We start from the raw sequence: 24,478 nt of genomic DNA on the forward strand, positions 1-24,478 counted from the left end.
CATGTCATTTTTTGTTAGAAAGAACTAGGCATTTTTTTAGCATATAGTGGTAATTTTCCTCTTTGTATGGAATTTTTAGGTACAAAAACATCACAACACTTTTATTGTGTGCATAACACATTTTTTTAGTCTTAGATATGGCAAATTTGTACTCCCTCCGCCCCAAAATAAATGTCTTAACTTTAATACAATATTATACTAAAATTAATACATTTAAAGTTGGGACACTTATTTCGGTACGGAGGGAGTACAAACTAGACGCCGGTCGAAGCGGTTGCACTGTAGCACGACAACCAGTCCGGTGGGCGCCGCGAATCAACCTATGGTTGAGTTGGTTAGGTGGACAGTGATATCCCCAACCCACCAGGGTTCAAATCCTGGTGCTCGCATTATTCCTGGATTTATTTCAGGATTTCCGGCGATGCGCTTTCAGTGGGAGGAGACGTTCCCGTCAACGACGAGGCGCCTACGGTGACTTCGTAAATCTTAAGATGATATGCCGGCTCAGTTTCTCGGAGGTGCTCATAGGGGTAGGGTATGCGTGCGTGCGTTCATAGAAATGAGTGCATATGAGCGCTTGTGTCTGTACTGATGCTCAAAAAAAAAGTTCAGTGGGCGCCCGCCGTACCGTACGCACCTGTTTCCGTCCGAGGCACCAAGCAAGCAAAACCACCGGCGCAGGTTGCTGACCGACTTGCGCCTCGCGCCTCCCCAGCTCCAGGTGCTCGCGGAAAAGGTTTTTCCACCATGGAGGGGAGGAAGGGAGGGACGCGGGAATCGGTGGGCGCGCGCGGTGCCGTCTGACCTGATTCGACCCGCACCCGGCGGGGATTCTTCGCACGAGATCATCATTGGCATCTTCCCCACCTTCTCTTCCTCCTGAAGCGATTCTTCCGGCCGGCCCGCCGTCCGTTCGTCCAACACCCGGGCCACCTGCTACTTTTTTTTCGCATCAGTACAAACACAAGCGCTCATATACATGCGCATACACTCACCTCTATCAACGCACACACGCACACCTTACCCCTATGAGCACCTCCAAGAGACTGAGCCGGCATATCATCTTGAGATTTACGAAGTCATCGTAGGCGCCTCCTCGTCGACGGGAACGTCTCCTCCCACTGAAAGCGCATCGCCGGAAATCCTAAAATAAATCCAAAAATAATGCGAGCACCAGGATTTGAACCCTGGTGAGTTGGAGATACCACTGTCCACCTAACCAACTCAACCACAGGTTGATTCGCAGCCACCTGCTACTCGTAACTACCTTTTCCTCTCTCAGAATAATTTATTAGTATTGCCACTCCACTAGCGCCCATCTGTCACCGGAAGGTTGGAAGCATTTTAAACTGTTGGAAAAGGGCTAAAGGCACCCCCACTTTAGTTTTCCCCACCGAATAAAGGATGAATAAACATCGCAAAAGCAATGCCTTTCTCTCAATCTTCAGTTCATTCATTCAGCACAGCGCGCACCTGTATTTATCTGTTTTTCTTCTGCATCGACCTGTGTACGTATTTATCTGTTTGAAGAGAACCCGTACGAGCTTTACGTACACGAGAACCAGCTTTACGTATGGCCCGAATCCGTGTGCTACCAACCGCCCGCACGCAGTAGCGCACCAGCCGCCCACAGCAGCACCGTGAACTGAAGCGTGCAAGCATAAACGCCAGCAGCCAGTACACCACAGTACGTACGATCACGACTGCGTACGATGCAGTACAACAGGCGCAGCCCGTTTGGTGCACGTAACAAATGGATCACAAGGGAAATGTGAGAGTCAAGCCACCGCAGGGCCAGCCACCTCCCGTTAAAAGGGGCGGCCCCCCTGCCGACGCCGACGCGCCCGCAACCCGTCCCATTTTCTCCCCTTCCACCTCCCAGTGCTCCGCGCATCGACGCATCGCCGCCTCCTCCCTCCCCCACAAGCCGGACAGAGTCCACCCACACTCTCCGCCTCCTCCTCCTCCACACCGCAGCCACCGATAATCATAACCGCCTCCTCCTCATCCGCGCCGCCCGACGAAACCGGGACCCGCCAATCCGACGCCCATGGCGCACCTGAGGCTCCTCCGGTCCGCCGTCGGGCGGCTCAGGACGGCGGCGCCCGCCGGCCGCGCAGCTTTCTCCAGCGCGGCAGCGACGACGGAGGCCAAGGCGACCGTCCGCGAGGGGGTGATCGCCGCCGCCGCCGCGGCCGTCGCCGGGTCCGGGCTGGGGCTCTGGCTCATGCCGCCGGCGCTCGCGGACTCCGGCGAGCTGGCCCGCGCCGCCGCGGCCGGGCAGATCTCGGCTGCCGCAGCGGGCGCCGGCGCCGTCGAGGAGCGGCACGAGAAGCGGCCGAGGTTCCTGCTCGCAGGTGAGCCGTCCTGTTCCCCCAATTTACTCCGACGTACGGTGCAGGACGCTCCGTCCGTCCTTGGTTCCAACGGCGTTTGGTCGATTCACGCGTCTGGTTTCGCCGCCGCCGCCGTTGCCCCGTGACGCTTGCTTTCCTTGCCCGCTGGGGTCTGGAAAAGCCGCGCGCTTTCGCATGATTTCCCCCCACCAACACTGCCTTTTTTTTTAGCGGCTGCTGCTACCTTTCCCGATCGTTTGATCGCACGCCTCCTCCACTTTTCTTCTTCTAGCAAAGAACGTTACTAGTACGTTTACGATAGGTACGGTGCTTGCCTTGCTGTACTGATCTAGCTCCAGATAAGCGATAAGCCCACTGGCCACAAATATCCAAACCTGTTGACACGGCGTTGTGTAGTGTAGTAAATCCAAACATAGTAGTACTAATGTAGTAAAGTCTTGCGATGCTTTCTGTCATGCTTTCAGATCAAACAGCAAATAAGCATGAACTGTCTGATAACTACGTGCAATTATTATACAATAAGTTTTGAAAATTTTAACCTATGATGATGATCTGATCAAAACCCCTTTTCTCTGCTCTCACTGCAGACTCCTACCGCCGAAGGGTGTTCTTCAACTACGAGAAAAGGATACGGCTTCGCAGCCCTCCTGAAAAGGTGAAGCATCATTGTCTGCATTGTAGCTGGTTGCGTGTAATTTGATCCTGGTTTGTCCTACGTTTTCTAACTTTTGGTGCTATTCTGCCTAGATTTTTGAGTATTTCGCGTCTGTGCGAAAACCGGATGGGGAAATGTTCATGTTGCCTGCCGACTTGATGAGAGCGGTGGTCCCTGTTTTCCCTCCATCAGAGTCGAACGTCGTGCGGGAAGGGAGGCTAAGGGGGGAACCCAGCCCCGGAGAGCTGCACTGTGCTCCATCCAAATTCTTTGTCCTGTTTGACACAAACACCGATGGTCTCATCTCGTTTGCCGAGTAAGTGAATCGCGATTTCTCCCCGTTTGACACAAACACCATGTTATAGGACTGTAGTCAGCTTTGTTGGTGGTGATTTATGCTTTTGGTGGCTATGGCAGGTACATCTTTTTTGTTACATTACTCAGCATTCCTGAGTCAAGCTTCAGTGCGGCCTTCAAAATGTTTGACGTCGATCTCAGTGGGTGAGTTCTATTTCTACCACACTACTTTGTCTTATGAACACGGTTCTGCTGTAGAATTATATGTATTATCCATGTAGCTGTTTGTTGATTAGCAAACCTGTTACAGTTCTGTTTGCATGTAAAACAAATAATAGTAAAACACTGACTTTTTGGTAGGAGAAGAAATTAATTAATAGGCCGTGTTATGTATCAAGTTTAGTGGCTTCAATCCAATTTTCTTTGTTTATCGTGTAGACGTGTTTTGTTTACTGAAGCTGCTAAAGGTATGTTATCCCCTTTTGTTCTCTTTGATTGATTTATGCATAAACAAGATACATTTGAACAATATATCTTGTTTGTGCTATATTGTTGTTTACCTGTGATCATTCGCGTGCAGTTAATTTCTCTTGTCGCCCAGAAAGAAAGACCTGCTCTTTATGAGCATGTTCAATCATCTGGCTTGTTAGTTGATGGTAAAAGAAGGGTAATGAAAAATTTTGGCAATCTTCTTCTCGGTTGTTTTGTTGTTCTTATCTGTTGATTCTCATCATTTCCAGGGAGATAGACAAAGAAGAGTTCAAGAAAGTAATGGCATTGATGCGGTCCTATAACAGACAAGGAGCTGCCCATAGGCATGGCTTACGTACAGGATTTAAAGTTGGCCAGTCTGTGGAAAATGGTGGGGTTGTTGAGTATTTCTTTGGTAATGATGGGAATGAACCTCTACACTTTGATAAATTCACAAGTTTTTTGAAGGAATTGCATGAAGAGGTAATTTGCTTCTTCTTCCATATTCCTTTTGTGGACTTCACTGGGCACTGCCTCTCATTAATGCATGCAATATTCAGTGACTTGTCAGAAAGCATGTCATGTACTGAACGCGCAAAACGCAATCTCACATTCTCTCATCATCTCCCCTGAACCATTTATCTTCTAGTCAGTCTATAACCGTATTTGCAAACTGGCTGCCGGTACATAATGTTTTACGTTTGCATACTGGAAGGATGCAACATTCTTTATTTCATATTGGAAAGTGAATGTTTCATCTGATGTTTAAATCTGAATGTCATATTTTCTTGATGCCATTTTTTGTATACCTATAAAATATTGTAAACACAGTATTTTGTATTGAAAGTTTGTGTTTTTTATCTAAATTTACAATTGCAATCATCCAGCTGTTTTCTATTTGTATATCTCCCAAACTCCCTCTATTTTTTCTCAGTCCCCTTGATTCATTTCTCTGCAGATTATTCGTCTGGAATTCAGTCATTATGATGTCAAGTCGACAAACACTATCCCTGCAAAGGATTTTGCACTGTCCATGGTGGCTTCTGCTGACATGAATCACATTAGCAAGCTACTTGATAGAGCTGATATGTTGGGCAATGACCCTTACCTCAAGGACTTGCGCATTACCTTTGAGGTTTGACTTGTGGTCATGTCGGTCTTTTCTGCGTAATTATTTTCTCATGTGGTTCTTATAGATTTATTTTCTGGGACTTTAGGAGTTCAAGGCATTTGGTGATTTACGTCGAAGATTGGAATCATTGACGATGGCTATATTTGCTTATGGTCAAGTAAATGGGCTGTTGACAAAGCAGGATCTGAAGCGTGCAGCACATCATGTAAGATCTTGTACCAAGCTTGTTACTTAAGCGTTTAGATAACTACTACTAAACTTCTAGCTGTCCTTTGGGCTGTTCAATCATGTACCTAGTACTATAACTTCTATAATTTTCTTTTACTGATTTCATGCCTTTTCTGGTTTCGTTATAGGTCTGTGGTGTTGAATTAACCGACAGAGTGGTGGACATCATTTTCCATGTGTTTGACATGAACAATGATGGGCACCTGAGCTCAGAGGAGTTCCTGAGAGCACTACAAAGACGAGAAGCCGATATTCATCAGCCAGCGGCGCGAGGAGGTCCCATGGGCTGGCTGAACCCTAAAAACCGTTCTTCGCTCCTGCAGATGCTGCGCTAGTAGAGTTTTTGATCGTCGCAAGATCTTTTCTTCTTTAGCCTTGGGTTAGGTACCATCTGAATGGTATGTCTGCCAAGTCTAGGTCACATAAGATTAGTTCATCCAGTCTTGTTATAGTATCCCGTTCTGTTACTTGTTACTGCTCAGGAGTGGGAAGAGATTTTGCTGTAAATATCGTGTAGGTATAGCGGTTGATCCGGTTGTAAATAGTGTCTTTGTAGTAGTCTCTCAGTACATGGGTGAGGGTGATGTATTGTATCAGTATAGGATATAGGTGTAAGTTTCAAACCTTGTCCATTTTCGCCGTTCCATTTTTATTGATTTATAGATGCATTTCATAATATGACAGCTGCAGCTCTGTCGATATTTGTTTCTAAAAGATAAAGATAACTGGTTACTGAGATTGGTAGGCGCTATCGATGGCTAGAGTCCAAGGGCTCAATGCTTGGCTCTTACTGTAATAGATAGGCAAAATACTGAGGTGGCATTTCTCCTTTATCTCCTTTAAAGGATGCTGGAGTACCCGCCTTATGGCGGTATCCACCTCCTCCAACACGCTCCGTGTTGTTCGGTCTTTGCATCGTCTGATGGAGATGGGGCGCTCCTCATTGTGTTGGTGGCTTCGAGATCTATGGTTCATTATTTTGTTTGTCTATCTATGAATTATCGTATTTTCTTTTGGCATCTATTGAATTGTTTTTTATTTTGCTTCATTGCATTGGTGATGAATTTGTGATACATGATGGACGCACATGGAATTTGAATATGAGGGGTGTGGTTGTCCAAGAGGACAAATGAGGAGCCGTTTAGTGTTGTCCGACGCGGGCGGGCGTTTGGAAGGGTGGGTTTGCCCAATCCGATTGTAGATGCTCTTACACCGTAGAGGTAATCACTTATGTTTAACAGATCTCTGGTAGAAATGTATGTTTCCAAAATGTAGGAGAGTTTCACTAACAATATACAAACATCCCGTGGTAAGAATTTTTGATATTATTTTAGGGATTAGGCATTCATTTGATGTGGAATAATATTGGACATAAACAAAGTGGTACTCATAAGGAATCACTGTAATTACCGATGAAATTGAAGAGAAATGTCTGAAAAGATTTTATATGTTGAGTTATGTTGAAGAAATATTTTTAGTTAAGCTGGGTACTCAGAATAATTAGCAGGCTTGTTGGGGAATACTATTATTTTAGGGAAAATGTTTCAAAACTTTTGTAGAATAAAAGTACATTGTGATATATGGATAATAATTGTTTTTTAGGGAAATGTTATCATGACGGTTTATATTTCATGTGAAAAAGGGCTACAAATATCGAGCAAAAAGTCAGGAGGCTCGAACTGCCACACAAGAGTTTGCGGGTCCTTTCACTTACTAGCCAACAAATCTGCCGTCACATTGACTTCCTTAGGGCAGTGATGAAAACTAAGAAAATGAGTCCTCTCACTTAGTAACCACGGACATGGAGAATTATGAGTTGCACAAGGAGTAATTGTCTTTCATGTAGAACTTGGATGTTATTTTGCGTACAATATTTCTAATGTGGTGAGAAAAGATTGCAAAATGCTCGAGGAACGAAATAAAGCATAGTTATAGAAAGGGGTAAATAAAAATTGACAGAAATTACAGTCATGTGTTGTTAAGAAGATAGAAGTACTTTTTTATGGAAGATACATTTTTTTATCACAGAATAGTTTACGTTGGAGGAAAAATATAATACTCCCTCCGTTCCTTAATATAAGGTGTATAGTTTTTTGAGAAAAAACCAAAATATAAGGTGTATTGCGTTGCACCACTCATTTGGATAATTTTTTTAGGGATTTGATTATATTTCCTTATATCAAGCAAGATCCTCTATTTTCTCATGTCAATTAGTCAGGTGAAATCTCGCCCAAAACTTGTGAAATTTTTTCTCCATGTGCGTTCTTTAATTTCCGTGCCAAAAACTATACACCCTATATTTAGGAATGGAGGGAGTATAATTTTGGACTCACAAATGGTATTACGTTTGTTGTAGACAAAATAACAGCTCTGTAGAAAAATTGTTCATAAAAGTATGGAGAATAAAAAAATGAAGGGATAATTCCATGATGGCACGGGTGTGTGTAAAAAATTATGAAGGGATAATTCCATCATGGGACTTGTTTGAGAAATGATGGTAAATGTGAAAGAAGAAAAACAATAATGACTTTTTTAAAACAATAAAATGTTCATTTCTTGTAGTTAGAATCGTGTTTTTTTGTGTGGAAATGTCATATTAGCCTGATGTAAGACGGATTACATGTTGTTAGTGACATATTAGTAAGTAATTTCTTCCCCTAACCCTATGCTATTAGAGCAAACTCTCCCCACCAGGCTTCATCGGTAAGCCAGTGGATTCGCCTCCCCTCTGTCTGCCGCTCCGGCAGCCGGTGGCAGGGAGGGGAACCCAGTGTCTCCACTCCGGTTAGTAGTTTAGTTTAGTTTTTTTTAGTCCTTATAGGTGCGGCGCTCAGACGGATGATGTTGCTTCTTCTTTGAGTTTTTCTTCCGGCCTCCGACCCTCCTTGAGTTTGTCTATCTGGTGCGATGAGGTGGTTTCTCGTCATGTGACGAGATTTTGGGTCAGGTGCTTCAGATCTGTGCAAGGATTTAACGACAACGATTGTGGCTCCAGAGCACTAGTCATTAATTGAGGGCACACGCGCGAAGACTCCACAGTTGTCATCGACAAGGTCAAACAGACTCCGGTAGGGGAGCGGCGACAACGACGCGTCGACTGCTTGTTCTAGCGTTGTTCGTTGCTCTCAGAATTTTATTATATTTGACTAGCAATGTGCCCATGCGTTGCAACGGATCCAAAATAGAATAATGCATATTCACAAATTTGGAAGAAAACAATCTAGTTTTGATATACATATATCACTAAAAATATATTATGTTTCAGTCAAAATATATTTCTTGGGCTGTTTTGATTGTGGTTTGTTTTAAGATACTAAGGGGTATTCTATAAATTGGAGCAGAGAAGTGGGATATTGTTGCGAAAAGGCACAAGTTACATCACGGTCGTTAGATGCAGATCTGGTGGTCAGAAATGACGGATGACAGACATACTATCATCACTAACTGAGTCTTTTATAGGAGTAGAGATGAGATGGTTTGTCCTTCCGCCGAACTGTTATAATAGATACGATGCTTTTCGCACGAAAATAGATAGTAAGGTGGGAAATGTGAGTTTCTAGACGATAAACATTCAAGAATATATAGGTAGTATAACAAATTTTGTAATAATCACACGTACAGGTACAGATCGAGACATGCAAGTGCGTGCCCTGCCCCTGCGCACAAGTTTCTCTCGTGCATGCTATACGTTGAATTTTAATCGAGCGTGGGTGGCCGTCGATACCGCATTAGAGCTTAATCAGTCTATATGACATGTCTGCAAGTTGGTACTCAGCCCCAATCTGCCAAGCAATGAAAGACGTGTACCCTCTCTACGTTTTTGCGAAAGAAAAAAGGCATGTACCCTACGTACGTGTACAGAGTTGCGCGTGTGGAGCCATCTGGCCGCGCGCGGTGCATCAGGCATTCAGGCTTGTCACGCCAGCCAGCTGGGGAGAGAGAGGTGGAGGTGGAGTGGAAGTCGGCTGACAGAGAAAGAAAAGAAAGAAAGAAAGAAATGCAGACGGAGCCTCCAGATGTGTATCTTCTGTGTAAAAAGACTTGATGTTTGTTGCAGTAAATATAATAATGCCAGCTTTCTCTCGCTCAAGAAAAGAAAAAACAAGAAACGCAACATCAAGAGTTAAGACCCCAAGCTACTCGTCAGACAGACAGACAGACAGCGCCCAAATTTGCAGATCTCTCGGCGGCTCCGCAGCGAGCAACCCCCCTTCCCTCCCGCGTGCCGACGGAAGCTGCAGCCTGCAGGCACGCCCCGCTCCCTCCCTCCTCTGTTTTCTGTACCGCACCGGCCGAGAGGGAGCCGCTGGGCGGCGCGTGCCGACGGGGGCTGACGCCGATCTGGGTTTTGTGTGCGGCGGGCCGGAGGGACAAGCTTAGGTGGGCGGGGCACGGTTCCTCCAGCGACGTCGTTGCCGGTGCTTGGTTGCTGCTGTACCGTGGGGTGGGCGAGGGAGGGGAGGGGCCGAGGACCGTAGGGGAGGCCGTGCGGGGAGGAGAGGGGGCGGGGGCATGTCGCCGTCGGGGAGGTGCCGGCCCGCACCCTCAAGGCGGCCGAGGACGCCTGCATCCTTGCCGGCCCCGGACGACGAGGGCCGTGCTCGTGCTGCTGAGCGCTGCTCCTATCTGCTGCCTATCTCTTCTCTCTTGATACAGATTTTTGCTAGCTATATTTGTATGGCTGGGTACATATCCTCACAAGTACTGTTTGTTTTCCTGAGTTGACAGGCACATCGATAATCAGTACTACATCAGTTTGTTGAGTCTTAGTGAGGGTAACACAAATGCAATTTTCATCTCAAGTAGTTATATAGGAAACTAAAAAAATATCGATGAGTGGATTTGGGTATTGAGATTCGAGGAGTCGGTTGGAGTGCAAGCAAAAAATGGAGAGGGGATCTTTTGTAGTGACTCTCCAAATGAGGATTTGGAGATTCAATTGGCTCTTTACTATCTTGAAAATGATCATACAAATCTTCACGCTCTTTGTGTTTTGTTCTTTTCATGCTACCTTTTTTTTTTGAACAATCATTAGCTCAAGTTCATATCCCTGATGAATAAACATGAATATCTGTATCTTCAGGCACCATGTCGATGTTCCCAGGGATGGATCTTACTAAAATGGATGCTCCAACGCTTACCCTCCTTGGAGCAGCTTGTTGTGTTATGTTATCTATGCATTTCACAGTACAGTTGGTATCACAACATCTTTTCTACTGGAAAAATGCCAAAGAGCAGAAGGCCATACTCATTATTGTGCTAATGCCTCCACTGTATGCCATAACTTCCTTTGTTGGTCTTCTGGATATTAAGGGAAGCAAAGCGTTTTTTACATGCTTGGAGTCTGTTAAAGAATGCTATGAGGCACTGGTGAGCCCTCTTGGGTCAATGACATTTTTTACCTGAAGTTTTTGATTTTACTCACTTTTCCTTATATTTTTTCCTTTCAATTGTGCAGGTTATTGCTAAATTTCTGGCATTGATGTACAGCTACTTAAATATATCTATTAGCAAAAACATTGTACCTGATGAAATCAAAGGGAGGGTGCTTCATCATTCTTTCCCTGTCTCTCTTTTCCTGGTACATTCTTACACCCTCGTATACTCTTACAGAAAGTTTGATGAATGTTGCTATAATCTGCTCTAGAATTTTGGTAATGGAGCCTACTAGTGACAAATCAGTAAGGGCCGCTAGGTCCATACCCATACCGAACCTTTACCATATTTGAAGGATGCTGCATTGTTCGGTAATACTAAAATGATTCATGGTCTTAACAAAAAGGTTTATATATTCCATTAGTAAAGTACTTATTCAAATAGCAATATCTGGTTTAATTGAAGCATGTACATATGAGTAGTCATGCTTGAGATATGATTTTAACCTACGATTCTTCATGTGTTGTTCACTATTGTCTGCCTATATGAGTTTAAATGACGTTGTCCTGCATATGTAGTATGGAAGCTATTAGCAGTACTGTTAGTTAAGGCTTTTCACCCTTTTCATTAGTTTTACTTGTACTGAAAGTAACCAGTATGCTTCTGGCTCTGTGCTTTGGCAGCCCCGCAATGTTCGGTTGGAGCACAAGACATTAAAGCTTCTGAAGTACTGGACCTGGCAATTTGTTGTTGTCAGGCCTGTGTGCTCCATTCTGATTATTACACTTCAGCTTCTTGGGCTGTACCCCAGCTGGGTCAGCTGGACGTTCACAATTATACTGAACTTTTCAGTCTCCATGGCATTATATGCCTTGGTCATATTCTATCACTTGTTTGCTAAGGAGTTGGCACCTCACAAGCCTCTTGCTAAGTTTTTGTGCATCAAAGGGATTGTCTTCTTCTCTTTCTGGCAGGTATGTCACTCCCTCTCCTGGCTGGAAAGAGTTTGAATATTCTTATAAATATCTTTGGGGTTAGTTTTTCCGTGTGTCTGAATGCTATTGATGTAATTTTACACCAGTTTGTGTTCATGGTTGCATCGCAACATTTGGTTGAGGTAGTGATATTGGTTTAGTAATGTTGATAGTTAAGACCTTTTATTCTTGCCATGTTATCTGCGATGATTTTGCATGAAGCTTCTTTTTTCACTCATTCTTTGGATTTTTCCAGCATAATACCTTATTTTGTTTTTATAGCTGATGGTTATCAATCTAGGAGCTTTGTCTGCAATTTAATTTTCCATGCATTGCCATGTAAATATCCAAATTCAGTAATAATAACAATAAAGGTCGCAAAGAAACAACTACACATGGCTACCTTGTCGTGAAAAGAATAAGCTAAGATAAGTGTGAAACAAGTTTATGAGCATAAATCAGTTAAATTATTTCACCTTTCGACGCACAACTTTGTTGCAGTAGACATTGCCAGTGGACTCTTGTTGTGAGTGAATCACCCTATTGTCTACTATGGGTGCTTGAGGCAACATCCTAATTTGCAATCCTTCGCTGTATGAAACTAATTAGCTAAATACGACACCCGTTCCATTTTGTAACACAGTTTCTTTTTATCAAATCAAATATGATCAAACTCCTGATTCTTGAATGCCGTTACTTGTCTGCAGGGCTGTGCACTGGATATTTTGGCTGCTGTAGGGGTGATTCAGTCTCACCATTTCTGGCTGGACGTGGAGCACATCCAGGAGGCAATCCAGAATATCTTGATTATCCTGGAAATGGTCGTCTTCTCAGTCCTCCAGCAATATGCATACCACGTCGCTCCGTACAGCGGCGCTGACAAGGCGAAATTCGAGAAGAAAAATGAATGATCCCTTCCCTGCGGAGCAACACCCGCGGCTAGTTCATGTATGGTTTTGTGTGTATGTGCTGGGAGTATTGATTCAAAGATGTTATAGGACATGTGTATTTCCTTGTGGACACGTGTAGAGTGGGTTGTCGTTATACCTTGAACATTAGAAAACCAGATGATCAGGAACAACATATAGGAATGCTACTGTTGTTATCGTGCTGTGAGACTGTAAATGCCTGAATAAGGAGAATTTGGGGGGTTTCCCACTCCGAATTGTGTCCAGAATAAACGGCGGTTTCCTGTTGCCCCAATCATCATGTGTAGCTGTATGATTGTTCCAAAACTTGTCTAAACTTATCACAGTGCTATGAGTGCACGTAAGTTTTGGATGGCCATTGTTCTTGCATTTTTCTGAGACTGCGCAAGTGAAGAAAGGGGAGCACGGCGCACCACACCGCACAGTGGCAAAGTGGGCGACTGACTGGCCCCTGCTACAACTTACGAATTAATCCTTCATTTTGAGTTGTCTTCACATATAACTAGTAGGTGATTCTAGTATAAGTACTTCCAGCTGCTCCATGTGAGGGGATGAGAAGTTGAGCGTTAGTTTCCTTCAGCATTATCTCTTGTGTGTGTGTGAATTGAAGGGCTTGTCCTAAATCCATATAGGATTGGGTTGTGTTCTTATAGACCAAGCTAGTTATCCAGTGCAATATGTTTAGGAGTGTTTTCTCCTGTGTCTTGCCACTTGAGAGAGTTAGTTGTACTTACTCGTGAGTTGTTTGGTACCGTGAAAGATCGTCTCAGCGGCACCCCAAAACATCTTGTCATCAGAGCAATAGGTTGATCATGGTACTATTTTTGTTTTCTTGCTGGTTTTGTTCTTGAGAAGCTTCCATGAGTTCGAGGAGGTCCAATGGTGTTGATAGAGTACATGGAGGTGGGCGCCTCATGGAGGAGGAACCACCACTTCCCATGTATGATCCGAGTTTGGAACCCACCGATGTGTTGGCATTGGAAAATACACGAGAGTATGTTGAACAAGGTGAAGAAGCGCGTCACGACCGTGGAGACCAACCTCAGCCGGAGAATCAACTTCCTCACAGAGGAACTTTGTCGAAGTAGGCTTCTACATGGGATCGACATCGACAACTCCACAAACTACAGCGCCAACGCCGCCCGGAGGAGGGAAATGGAGAGCACGCGCACGTATACCCCGATGATGCCCATAGCTACCATACTACACTATCCCAACATGCTCACCACCAACAACAAGATGTTGTTTGGGAACCACAATCTCCCCCACGAGATGGACTTGATGCACGGTGTTGACAACGATAATTCCCCATACAATGGGACCACCACGGAGAGCGTTGGAGTGATCACTACGATGATGATCGAGAATACTACAAGTTGCGACCACGACGTGCTCATCATAATCATCGAGGTGAAACCCAAGAAGGCTTCTCCATGGGCGGAAGAGGTCATGGACATTTTCATCATGACTATGAAGATGATGAGATTGGTAAATTCAAACTTATCATACCATCGTTCAATGAGAATCTAAGCCCGATGACTATTTGGAGTGGGAGATCCGTGTGGGTCAGATCTTTGATAACCACTGCTATACAGAGGAGAAGAAGGTACAATCTGATTACTATGTCATGCCGGAGGTCGTCCGGAGGCATGGGTGCTAATGAAGAATCTGATTCGGAGACGCTTTGATCCCGAACACTTCACAAGAACCTTATACGATCGAATGCAACGACCGACAAAAGGAATTGTTGTGTTGATGAGTACTATAAAGAAACGAAGATTCTAATGATTAGTACATGGGTGAATGAGCGACAAGAGGCCACAGTCTTAAGATTCTTTCATGGCCAATGAAGATATGCAAGAAAGAATAGAGATGGTGCCATATTAAGACTTGCAAGAACTTGTGCATCAAGTCGTTTGTTCTGATCAATAGCTGAAGCGTCGCCAAGCCCGCAGCCACACCTACACATCAAGCACTTGGATAAGTTCAACTCATCAGGAAGCTGATGGAAGTATTGTTGTATATTTGTCCTCACACAACAAGACAACCGCAAAAGAAGCTACTTCACATGCAAGGGTAGAGGTCATTTCATGAAGGGTTGTCCTAATAAAGAAGGTGTTGTTCACAAAGGATAGACACATGACCGATGACTCAAGTAATAAATCTGAATCTGAGAAAAAAGATGCAAAGTATTGTACTTTTGAGACCGGGGCACCTCCAAGTTCAGATGAAGGAGATGGCGTTAATCTCACTGATGGTGGCAGCTACATCAACATCATTAGTAGTTATCTTGTGCTTGCTCTTGGATATCAACATGGAGGTAACCCCGGTCATATTATGTGAAATGGTTGAATGGTGTGAGGGTGGCATTTTCAGTGGAAAGTTATGTGGACAAGGTGGTATGTGATGTGGTGTCAATGCAATCTTGTCATCTTCTTTTGGGAAGGTTGTAGTAGTTCCATCACAATGGTACTCACCATGGAAGGTCTAACAAGTATTCCTCTACACATCAAGGAGTAAACCATGTAGTCGAGCCTACGGTGGATCACACAATCAAGGTTGAGCAATTCCCTCATGTGAAGAAGTCAATACAAAATACCTCAAAACCAAGGATGGTTTTGTTTGAGGAAAGATAGGATGATCTGTACTAGTTCATGACCAATGCATCAACGTGTGAGGTCGAGCAGTTAAACCATTGGAGAAGACAAAGAAAGGCACATGCAAAACCATTATCTATGTTGGAAAGGTCCCGATGCCTATTTCGGGAGAAATGACACATCAGATCTCAAGCTGCAACCGTCCACCTAAATTGAATTAATTCTATAATGGTCTAGTGTTTTAGGTGCTCTATAAGATGACATTTGAAGTCATCTTTTGTGCACAACAAACAGTGAGTGATTTAAGGTCTTGAGTCAAAAGTTATGCAAGTTCTCATGCAATCTATCCAGGATTTAATTACAGCACGAGGCTCCACAAGTTTGCTTATATATACTTCATTGTTAGTTGTGTTCAAATCTAACTAGTAGGTGCGTCTAATATAAAGGTCCTTCATTTTTAATTGTGTTCACATCTAACTCCTAGGTGCTTCTAGTATAAGTTCTCCCCAGCTGTTTTGTTCCATGCGAAGAGAACATCATGAGCATCTAGTTTAGTTTTTTTTTTGTGAGGGAGCATCTAGTTTAGTTGAACTGAAAGGCCTGTTCTTAGCTCTTGTGTATGGATTGAAGGGCATGTCCTTAATCTATATAGGATCCTTGTGATTTCATCTTTATGATTTAGTTGCTGCTGCTTGTGGTTTGTTTGGTAACATGAAATATATTTGGCTGCTGCTGTTTGTGAGTTGTTTGATACCACAGCGGTGCCCGGCCGCGTCACATGCCAAGGGAAAGCGATCCGCACTGAGAATTGTAACCAGGATCGTAGCACCATGCGGCAAAACTTCGCAAACACCAACTGTTATGTACAGGAGCCATTACATTTTACATACCATCCCAGATGCGGAGGAAGCACGACGCATTTACAGTTGTTTCTTCGCATCAGCTTTAATGGGCACACCGTAGACGACATAAACAGCAGTTCAGTCTATCATCAGATCAATCCCTCGCGTGACTCACAAGACTATGTATGTACAGACGCGCAGGCACGTTCTGCCCGCTCTACTCGTAGTGGCTATCTACAGATGGACGGAGGTGCCGATTACCGGACTACTCCGGCCGCACGCTTACCAGGTTGGGGAGGGCGGCCAGCTGAAGCTTCTTGATCTCGCAGGCCGTCACCTTGCACGAGTCGAGCGACAGCGAGCGCAGGTTCTGCAGCGGCCTCAGATGGTGGAGGCCGGCGTTGGATACCCGGGAGCTCGACAGGTTCAGCGAGACCAAAGCGGTCAGGCCTGCGACAAGGGTATACAACTGTGAGGATCATACCGGAAGTTTCGGGGAAACGAAAGAAAGAATGCGAAGGATGCACGTACCCGAGATTATCTCCAAGGTCTTGTCTGTGAGGTTGCCGTTTTGGGATAGGTTAAGCAACGTCAGGTCTTTGAGGTCCTTGATGTTCTTCACTCCAGCGTCGGTGATTAGCCCACCGCAGAGCTCCAGAGACCGCAGACCCTTGAAACCTGAAATAGTGACAACCATGTTAGGTGTCATATGATTGAATCGATCTTTGATCTAATCATGCACCCTTACATCTGAGGCAGTTTGTCCCAGCATCAGTTATACGAGCTCCAAAAAGATCAAGGTGCGTTAATCCGGTCAGAGCTGCATTGACCAGATAAGTAGACTTTAGCCAACGTGATGTTATGACCAAATACATCCGAAAGACCACAAATTATTGCGACACCGGGCGAACCACTGTCATGAAGGGCTATTCTTGCCCATATTACAGTTCCCAAGTTCTGTAAACGACAGAAATTTAGCATCACTAGAAAGGTAAACAGTGGAAATACGGAATCTTAGGGGCAAGGTTATGGAAGTGCCCTGAAGAGATACTCTTCATGATCCAGTTATTAACACAACTGTAACCCTTATATTACCAATGAAACTGCTTAAAGATGTAGACACTTAGTTTAAAAACTAGAAACCCAATAACTAACGCAACAAATGACGAAATTTGGCTGAGTTACTATCCATCATCACAAGACCTGGGAATCTGAGAGACATACTTGTAAGAGCTGCCAAGCCATTGTCTGTGATTTGGCGATTATCAAGATTAAGTGACCTCAGTGAATTCATGCCAGCAATTTTCTTCAGACCAATGTCCGTAATCACTGTAAAAGAGAGATTCATGCTATGCAAATTCCGAAGACCTGCAAAAGAACCGTTGCATAACTACAGTGAAAAATAATATCGACCGTAAGAGTTCAGACACATAAACCTCATAATAACACTTCCGCATTGTGATTAAGATGAATATTATGGCTCAACTATCAATTGTTGAGAGCACATTAAGCTAGGCATTGTTTATGTAGCAAGATAAAAGTCAGGGGACACTGTCAATGAAATGTGTGCATGCAATGTACCATTAAACGTGGAGTCATTTCCTGACATAACTGATCAGTTTCAGATATGGAAAATTGCCAAACATACCACTGTACATCATCAGCATTGGCCCCTCTATCATGCAACTTTAAGTGGTATTTCTTGAATTGTGTGAACCAGTGGTTTATGCCTTTGACACAAGCCACCTGACCACAATACAGGTAGGCAGCCCAGAAAATGACAATATAATCTAAGATAATGCATTGGCCACCAAGATGAAACAATATTTCTATAAACACATTACTAGAAGTAATCTACATTTAGTAACCAATCATTAGACGAAGCCAACAAGACATAACTACATATATTCCAGTGTTATGGTGATCACCCAGCTTACATTGGTTACAGCAGAAGCAAGTTCAATTTTCTCTCAAATTAGCAGCAAGAATAATGTAACAAGCTAACTTTTCAACTGGACTACTAAAACGAAGGCAAATTAAAGAGCGGGGAAACAGAGAATCAACAGTTCATGAAACAGAATTTGGCAAAGCGTAAACAAACCAGAGAGATGACGAAGTCCATTGCTTCCAACTGCAGTGTCCGAAAGTTCCAAACTTCTTAACTGCAAAAGGCCTACAGAACAGCAAAATGTATCAATTAGTGCTTTACAACAGGAGAGCTATTATTCAAAAAAAAAGGAGAGCCAAAATTTGATTTTTCTAGACAGAAAGCGCTAAAATCGTCTAACCATAAACGCTCAATACAAATTTCTGCAGGCAAACAAGAATGCCCCATAAATGCTATACTGCTAACTGTAGAGAAGTCTGGTAAATAAAAATCATATGCCATTCCACAACAGTAAACTGCACGAGTTGGTTAACTCGATGATTGCACTATTCGACATTTTATAAAACAAGATGTAATAGGAGATGAATTGAGACATGCTACTACAGTTGCAAAAAAAGAAAAGAAAAATTAAGACATGCTGAAGGAACTCACCTTTCAGGTGCAATAGTCCCTCGTCACCAATCTTGCATGAGTCCAAGTTCAAACACTCCAAATTGATCAATTCTGGAAGGAGCAAAGAACATCATATACAAACTGTCCCCGCGTTGTGTTGTTTAGTATACCGGATCCACGATTCAAATGGGCGTCTCCATGGTTATATTTTTTAAATATATTTTTATACAAGATTTAATACAAGAGACAAGTGCTTCCAATTGACACTCCATTTTGATCTAGAAAATGAATAACATACATGCCAGAAGTGCAAGATCCTCTGCATGTTCTTTGACATGCCTCTGCTTTCATCTTACAAGCATCTTTGTGCAAAGGCAAAAAGATAAAATACCAGCCATCTTTCTTGAAGGATAATAATCATGTTTTATGCTGTTGCTTCATTTGCATAAATTCCTTCGGGGCTGTTCTTAGTTTCTTGTTTATTTCATTTTCGTTTGGGTTTTCTAGTTGGTTTGTAAGATCTGCGCCTTCTCGGTACTTTCTCCTACTACAAAATGAAGTGCATTCACGTGCGTGTTTGAGAAACAAAAAAAAAATCTGGTTTTATGAAATCATGCACAACAATGACTTTGTTAATTTTAGTACAAAACTGATAAAATAAGAGAGGAGTGTCTCAAAACATTTTAATATAGGATGACCAAATCAATCAAGTAAACATTTTAATATGTGAAACACTTGTTGCTTGCATAGATGGGTGTCTCAAGGATTTCGATATTAGCATGTTCGAATGTTGCTATACAACAAATTAATACAAAGATAAACAGTGATTAATACTCACCTCGTAGATGAATCAAGCAGGCATCTGTAATGTGGTTGAACCCTAAATTAAGAACCTTCAATTTGACAAGACCTGCAAGGCAGCACCAGACCATGAGCTACCAGACAGTGAGCTATAAAAGGGTGTAGCTGTGCAGGACAAAGGAACACACTTGGACAGATACAGGTCACAAAAGGGTACAAATATGCATGCTTGAAAAAATTGTGGGTGAAGGAAACAGAGATGCATTGCGGATCCATCAATGCAACTACTGAGCTAGACACCTACATCTCAAAGAAGGAAACATGTATCCCATTTTGCATGCCATCACACACAAATGATCTCAGAAAGTAACAAAGAGTCATGTTCACAATATGGTCATCAATTGGTGCCGTATTTACCTTCCAATTTCTCACAGCCTTCATCACATATGCCACACCTATTGAGATTTAACAAAACCAATGAAGCCAATCCTGAAATAGCATGACTATTAATGAAGTTTGGCACCCAGATAGTGAGCTTGCAACTATTTGCATAATTATGCATGAAATGCTAACTGAATGCTACAACATAAATGAGTATTACAACAGAGTAACCATGCAACAGTGAAATAGTAAGTTCAGGCCTCGTAAATAACAATGTCCTTGTAAAAGGAACATTTAACTCCTCCGGTCAACAACACAAGCTTCCCTTCAAAATAATGGAGTTAAACTCCATACACTGACTCTCAGAAACAGAAGAGGTAAAAACATCTCTCATCATTTTTACATAGAACAGCATGGTGTCCCCATAAATGCACAGAAGAACTATCTGGCTAACTAATATGTTACTTTGACTCATTCTCATTAAACTTCTGAAGCAAACTTATAAAGATATCATGTTATCTTTCTACCAAAAGGGCATCTCTCTGGGGCATGAATTCTAGAGATAGAATAAAAATATAAGACTGCTGTGGTAACTTGTGAATAAGTTCATGACACACATACTTCTACAGAGTTCTAAGGCCCAATCGTCCTCCTGCTGCAACATACATAATAGATCAAACTATACACAATTGTCAGCACCTTTCAACGGGCAAGACTAAGCCAAAGAAACTTCTACGGAAGTAGCATCAACAGCAGGGTGCTCTATAAGGAAAGGATGTAAAACCTGATATAGCTTCCAAACAAGCAGCAGTCACTGCACAGCCCTCCAGATTTAGGTGGGATAGTTTGGACAGACCTAAGAGATCAAACCAACAACTTAAACACGGCTAAATTTATAAACCCTCGGGTTACTAAGTAAATAAAAACGAAGAGTTAGTCAACAACAACAAAAAAACAATTCAAGAGCATGTGTTTGGGGGGTACCTCTCAGATAAGAAACACCACAATCGCTTATTTTGCAGCAAGACAGTTGCAACTCTCTCAAGCTCGTAAAATCTACACAAGGAGAAGGGCATTGCATTGTAGATCAACGTGTATGAGAACATAGATTGGTTTAGACTAGCCATAGAAGAATTATAACCTGATAAATACTTCATATCTGAATCTGTGATGCCGTTACAATATCTCATGTTCAGTGTTTCCAGTTTTCTCAAGCCTGTAAAAGAATGTTATGTTATTGCAACAGAGGCAAGTAGTTTTTCGGAGCTACTTGCTATTGAGCGGAATGCGAATAAATAGGCCGCATGCCAGTTCTTATAGTGACTACAAACAAATGTATGTATCACATGTCAGGAAATGGAAATGTATAAGTTGGAATAAATTAGGTGATTGGGCATGCTTTACAAACAATTGGTTCAGGGAACAAAAGGCCACCTTTTAAATGAACAAGGCCACCATGAATTTTTGGGCATCGCTCAAGGTCCAAATTTACCAAGTTAACTAACTTTGCAAAGGCTTTTGCTCCTTCAGCTGTAACAGCAGCACATTTCTTAAGGCTGAGCGATGTCAAGTTTGAGAGGCCTGCAGAATGAAGACACACATCATACATCATAAAAATGAACATTCACCCCCCAGACTCGCACAGCTACTGGACTATTGGCATCACATACCTGACACTGTTTTAAGTCCATGCTCAGAAATTCGATCACAGTAATTGCATGCCAGACTTTGCATATTTGAGCAATCTTTGAGAAGATTCAATCCACTATCAGTCACATCAGAGCAAGAGATATCAACAGATAGCAAGGACTGCCCTTGAGAAGCGATTACTTCCATCCAAGCATCCTTCACTCCAGGGTACTCATCCAGACAAATATCCTGATACCGAATAGCGTGGAAGATCAATTGGTTGTCATGTAAGGCTAACTCGTCCCAGAGCGTGATAGAAGCCTTCAAGTTTTTCTTTTCTGGTCTAGCTCACCAAGCAAACTGGTGGCATGGCTTGCAATTTACCTTAAGCAAGAAGTGCCATCTGACTAGGAATAAGGTAGCTAGCTACCTAAGTGATCTCAAATGGTCTATTAAATGGGCTTCCCTAAGGAATAGGGCTTTTTCATTCTTACCGGATAAATTTACCAAAGTAATTTTTACTTTCTAGGAACAAGCTTGACAAAGAATTGCATTCTAGGAGTAAATTACTGAGTGAACCTTGAAAAACCAACAATGAATGTCTGATAAGATGCCTTTCTTCGCTCCCTGATAATACACATAAGAGTTTGTCGAGAAAAATAAAATACATTTACATATAAAGGCCTGATTGATGGTACGGGAACTTTAATTTTACATCAAGTAATTGTTCATAGTTAACAGGGATAAGCTAGACTTGTATTATTTTATTCATCATTCTTTTGTACATAACCCATATTAATAAAAAAATGCAGTGGGGAATTTTCCCATTGTTTCGCCTTAAAAATTGTATTTAAGACAAAACATCACTGTCTATTTCATTCAAAACAGTTTACCAAACAGGCACCAAAATTTCACCTGCAAAGCACAGTCGCGAAAAGCTCCCAGCAACTCCTCATTGATGTAGCTACAGCGCACCAGTTCGTTGAATATCTGCTGGCTAAGATCCCTAGGCAGCATGGAGAAATCTGAATACCTACTTATGTCCTGCAATCACCAACATCAACTCAGCCAAGAAGAGGCATCGCTTGGCCAAACTCTGAAGATATGAGGTCACATGACTACCTCACGGACTCTGGCCACGCAAAGTTCCACCAGCGACGGGCGGCAACCTGGGCCCGGTCCCTGCGACTTCCGGAGCACATCAGAGCTGCTGCGTGACAGCGTGTGGAGCAGCCACTTGAAGCTGCCGCTCTTGGAGAACTTGACACTGTACAGTTGATCCTCATGGACCACTTGGCCTCTGTTCCTTGAGCAGGCACTGCCCATGGCGAGTTCTTGCACTGAACAAACCTGATCACTGCCTCAAGTCTATGGATGGACGTACAGTGTCACAGACCATGGATAGAATCAGAGGTGCGTGTACTTCCCGGCCACGGCTCGATTCCCTAGCATCCATTTCAGGCGTGACTAGGACTTGGCCTTCTTCAACGCCATCCTGCATCATCAATAAAACTAATATAATCAATAAGCTTGACTTGCACTGCAGCAAGGAAGTTACTATCAGAAGATTGTCAATATAATCAATATAAGCTTGACTTGCACTGCAGTAAGGAAATTACTATCAGAAGATTGTATGCAGACGCAGTCACACAAAACCAAACCCTCACGCAATCGATTCTAATGCAAGTGGTCGGTTTCGAGTGAAGTGTTCATCTCTCACGCAACTGAGCCTGGCGTCCAATCACCACACAACGCCAACCAATCCTACACGCAATTGAGCCCTGCGAACAGAGCAACCAACCCCTGCGGATGATTACGGTGAACCCTGCAAACATCCGACAGTATCGAACGTTCCGTTCGCACCAAGCTCTGCAGGTCGCGGACGGCAGGCGGAACGAACTGCAAAAATGCCCAAATCTCCGGATTGGAATAACCGGAGAAGAGAGGATCAGAGCAGAGACGGAGGGGAGCACGTCGGAGGCTGGACGAAATCAGCAGCAGCCGAGAGAATCGCCAAGCGCCTAAAGTTAGTTATTATTGCATAGGAGGTGAAATTACCTGATCGGGCGTGGAATCAGGCCACAGGAGCCACCCGATGCTGGGCTGAGCCACGGATTAGCGGAGCTCGACGGAGCCGGCGGCTGAAATCGTCGCCGGCGGCGTGTCGTATCTGATTCCAAATCCGGCGAAGTCTCGCGAGCGACAGTGACGACACGAGGTCAGGTCAGGTCCGGCCACGAGTGGGGAGGGAGGAGGAAAGGTGGGGGATGGAGGAAAAATGGCTTATAGCGAGCGCCGGGGAGCAGCGCGCGAGCTCCACGTGTCGCGGGGCGCTGGGACGGTACGCCGGGCTACGGAACGTTTGGACACTGACACGCGGGGGCAGCGGACCATCTGGGCCCACTGGCGGTGACACGGCGGAAACGGATGATGGTGGGTGGTAAGCGAGGGGGTGGGGGCCACCGGGAAGCGGAAGGGATAAGGCAAAGGAGGTGGGGCACCACCGTGGCGGGCGGGCGCACGGCACCCCGGTTTTGTGACCCCGAAGAGGGCTGTTCGTTGTGCGGGGGTGCACGTGGGCCCCGCGGCTTTACGAGCGCAGTTTTGCTATTTATCGCCTCTCGCTGGTACACTCCTCGTACAGAGGTACTGCTATCGCGTGCGAGTCAGCAGCCGCATGTGTCAGTTTTTCGGTGCGACGGAACAAAACGAACACGTTTGATGTTGCTTTTTGTTGCGGTGAGAAAACACGTTTGACATCGGGCAATAGACCATCTCGACAGACCATATCCCAATAGGGTAACTACCTGAGCATGAAGGTGACTTTCGCCTGAACAACCGGTTTTAGGCCAACTCCACCGGGCGGCCCATTCTGTCTCCCCCATCCGTTTGGGATAAAACGGATAAACGAGACGGTCCAGCACGCGATGGCCCAGACCCATCTGGTTCATTTTATGTCCGTGCCGATCCATTTCAAGCGCAAACGTGCGCTAGATTTGGGTCGCGGCGGACACCAAATGGACGCGCGCCTCGTCTGCGTCGAGGCCGCGTGAACGGCGGCCACCTACCTCCCCCCGCCTCATCAATGCGCACGCGCGGGCGGCCCCGTTTGTCATCCGCCCAGATGAGGGGTCGCGGTCCTTTTTAAATGGGAACCGTGGACCACACTGCCCCACGCCACCCCGCGGCCTCCTCGAAACCCGACAGGCCCAGTCCCAAACCCTAGCCAAGAACTCGCCGGCCGGCCGCCCGCAGCCATGGGGCTATGGAACTACGGCCGCAAAGGCAAGCAAGACCGCGAGGCTGGCT

At 44.2% G+C, this 24,478-nt stretch overlaps 3 protein-coding genes across 7 annotated transcripts; 2 read left to right on the forward strand and 1 right to left on the reverse strand.

Annotated features, from left to right (window-relative positions):
- Positions 1-1,825: 1,825 nt before the first annotated feature.
- LOC123189686 (calcium uptake protein, mitochondrial) lies at positions 1,826-5,818 on the forward strand. The gene is made up of 8 exons (XM_044602160.1): positions 1,826-2,357; positions 2,945-3,012; positions 3,105-3,328; positions 3,430-3,513; positions 4,050-4,263; positions 4,739-4,915; positions 4,998-5,117; positions 5,269-5,818. The coding sequence occupies exons 1-8, from the start codon at positions 2,051-2,053 to the stop codon at positions 5,473-5,475; spliced, it is 1,401 nt and encodes a 466-aa protein (XP_044458095.1). The 5' UTR covers positions 1,826-2,050; the 3' UTR covers positions 5,476-5,818.
- A 3,296-nt stretch (positions 5,819-9,114) lies between these two features.
- LOC123189687 (protein LAZ1 homolog 1) lies at positions 9,115-12,693 on the forward strand. The gene is made up of 5 exons (XM_044602161.1): positions 9,115-9,388; positions 10,224-10,510; positions 10,599-10,721; positions 11,200-11,490; positions 12,198-12,693. Exons 2-5 carry the CDS (start codon positions 10,229-10,231, stop codon positions 12,399-12,401), a joined length of 900 nt encoding a protein of 299 aa, XP_044458096.1. The 5' UTR covers positions 9,115-9,388; positions 10,224-10,228; the 3' UTR covers positions 12,402-12,693.
- A 3,165-nt stretch (positions 12,694-15,858) lies between these two features.
- On the reverse strand, positions 15,859-23,444 carry LOC123189688 (putative adenylate cyclase regulatory protein). 5 transcript variants are annotated; one of them, XM_044602163.1, is made up of 17 exons: positions 23,228-23,434; positions 22,789-23,086; positions 22,292-22,664; positions 22,085-22,213; positions 21,211-21,418; positions 20,975-21,121; positions 20,682-20,756; positions 20,525-20,596; positions 20,325-20,396; positions 19,577-19,648; positions 19,197-19,268; positions 18,398-18,469; positions 17,960-18,031; positions 17,083-17,226; positions 16,607-16,678; positions 16,390-16,536; positions 15,859-16,308 (listed from the first exon to the last, which is right to left on the reverse strand). In XM_044602163.1, the coding sequence occupies exons 3-17, from the start codon at positions 22,493-22,495 to the stop codon at positions 16,124-16,126; spliced, it is 1,743 nt and encodes a 580-aa protein (XP_044458098.1). In that variant the 5' UTR covers positions 22,496-22,664; positions 22,789-23,086; positions 23,228-23,434; the 3' UTR covers positions 15,859-16,123. The 5 variants fall into 5 exon arrangements, with proteins under 5 accessions (XP_044458098.1, XP_044458099.1, XP_044458101.1 ...); XM_044602164.1 differs by having other exon boundaries at positions 22,789-23,068; positions 23,228-23,432; XM_044602166.1 differs by having other exon boundaries at positions 22,292-22,681; positions 22,789-23,068; positions 23,228-23,432.
- Between the last annotated feature and the right edge of the window lie 1,034 nt (positions 23,445-24,478).

This window comes from Triticum aestivum, chromosome 2A, assembly GCF_018294505.1.
Source record: "Triticum aestivum cultivar Chinese Spring chromosome 2A, IWGSC CS RefSeq v2.1, whole genome shotgun sequence".
In the NCBI taxonomy this organism is placed as follows: domain Eukaryota; kingdom Viridiplantae; phylum Streptophyta; class Magnoliopsida; order Poales; family Poaceae; genus Triticum; species Triticum aestivum.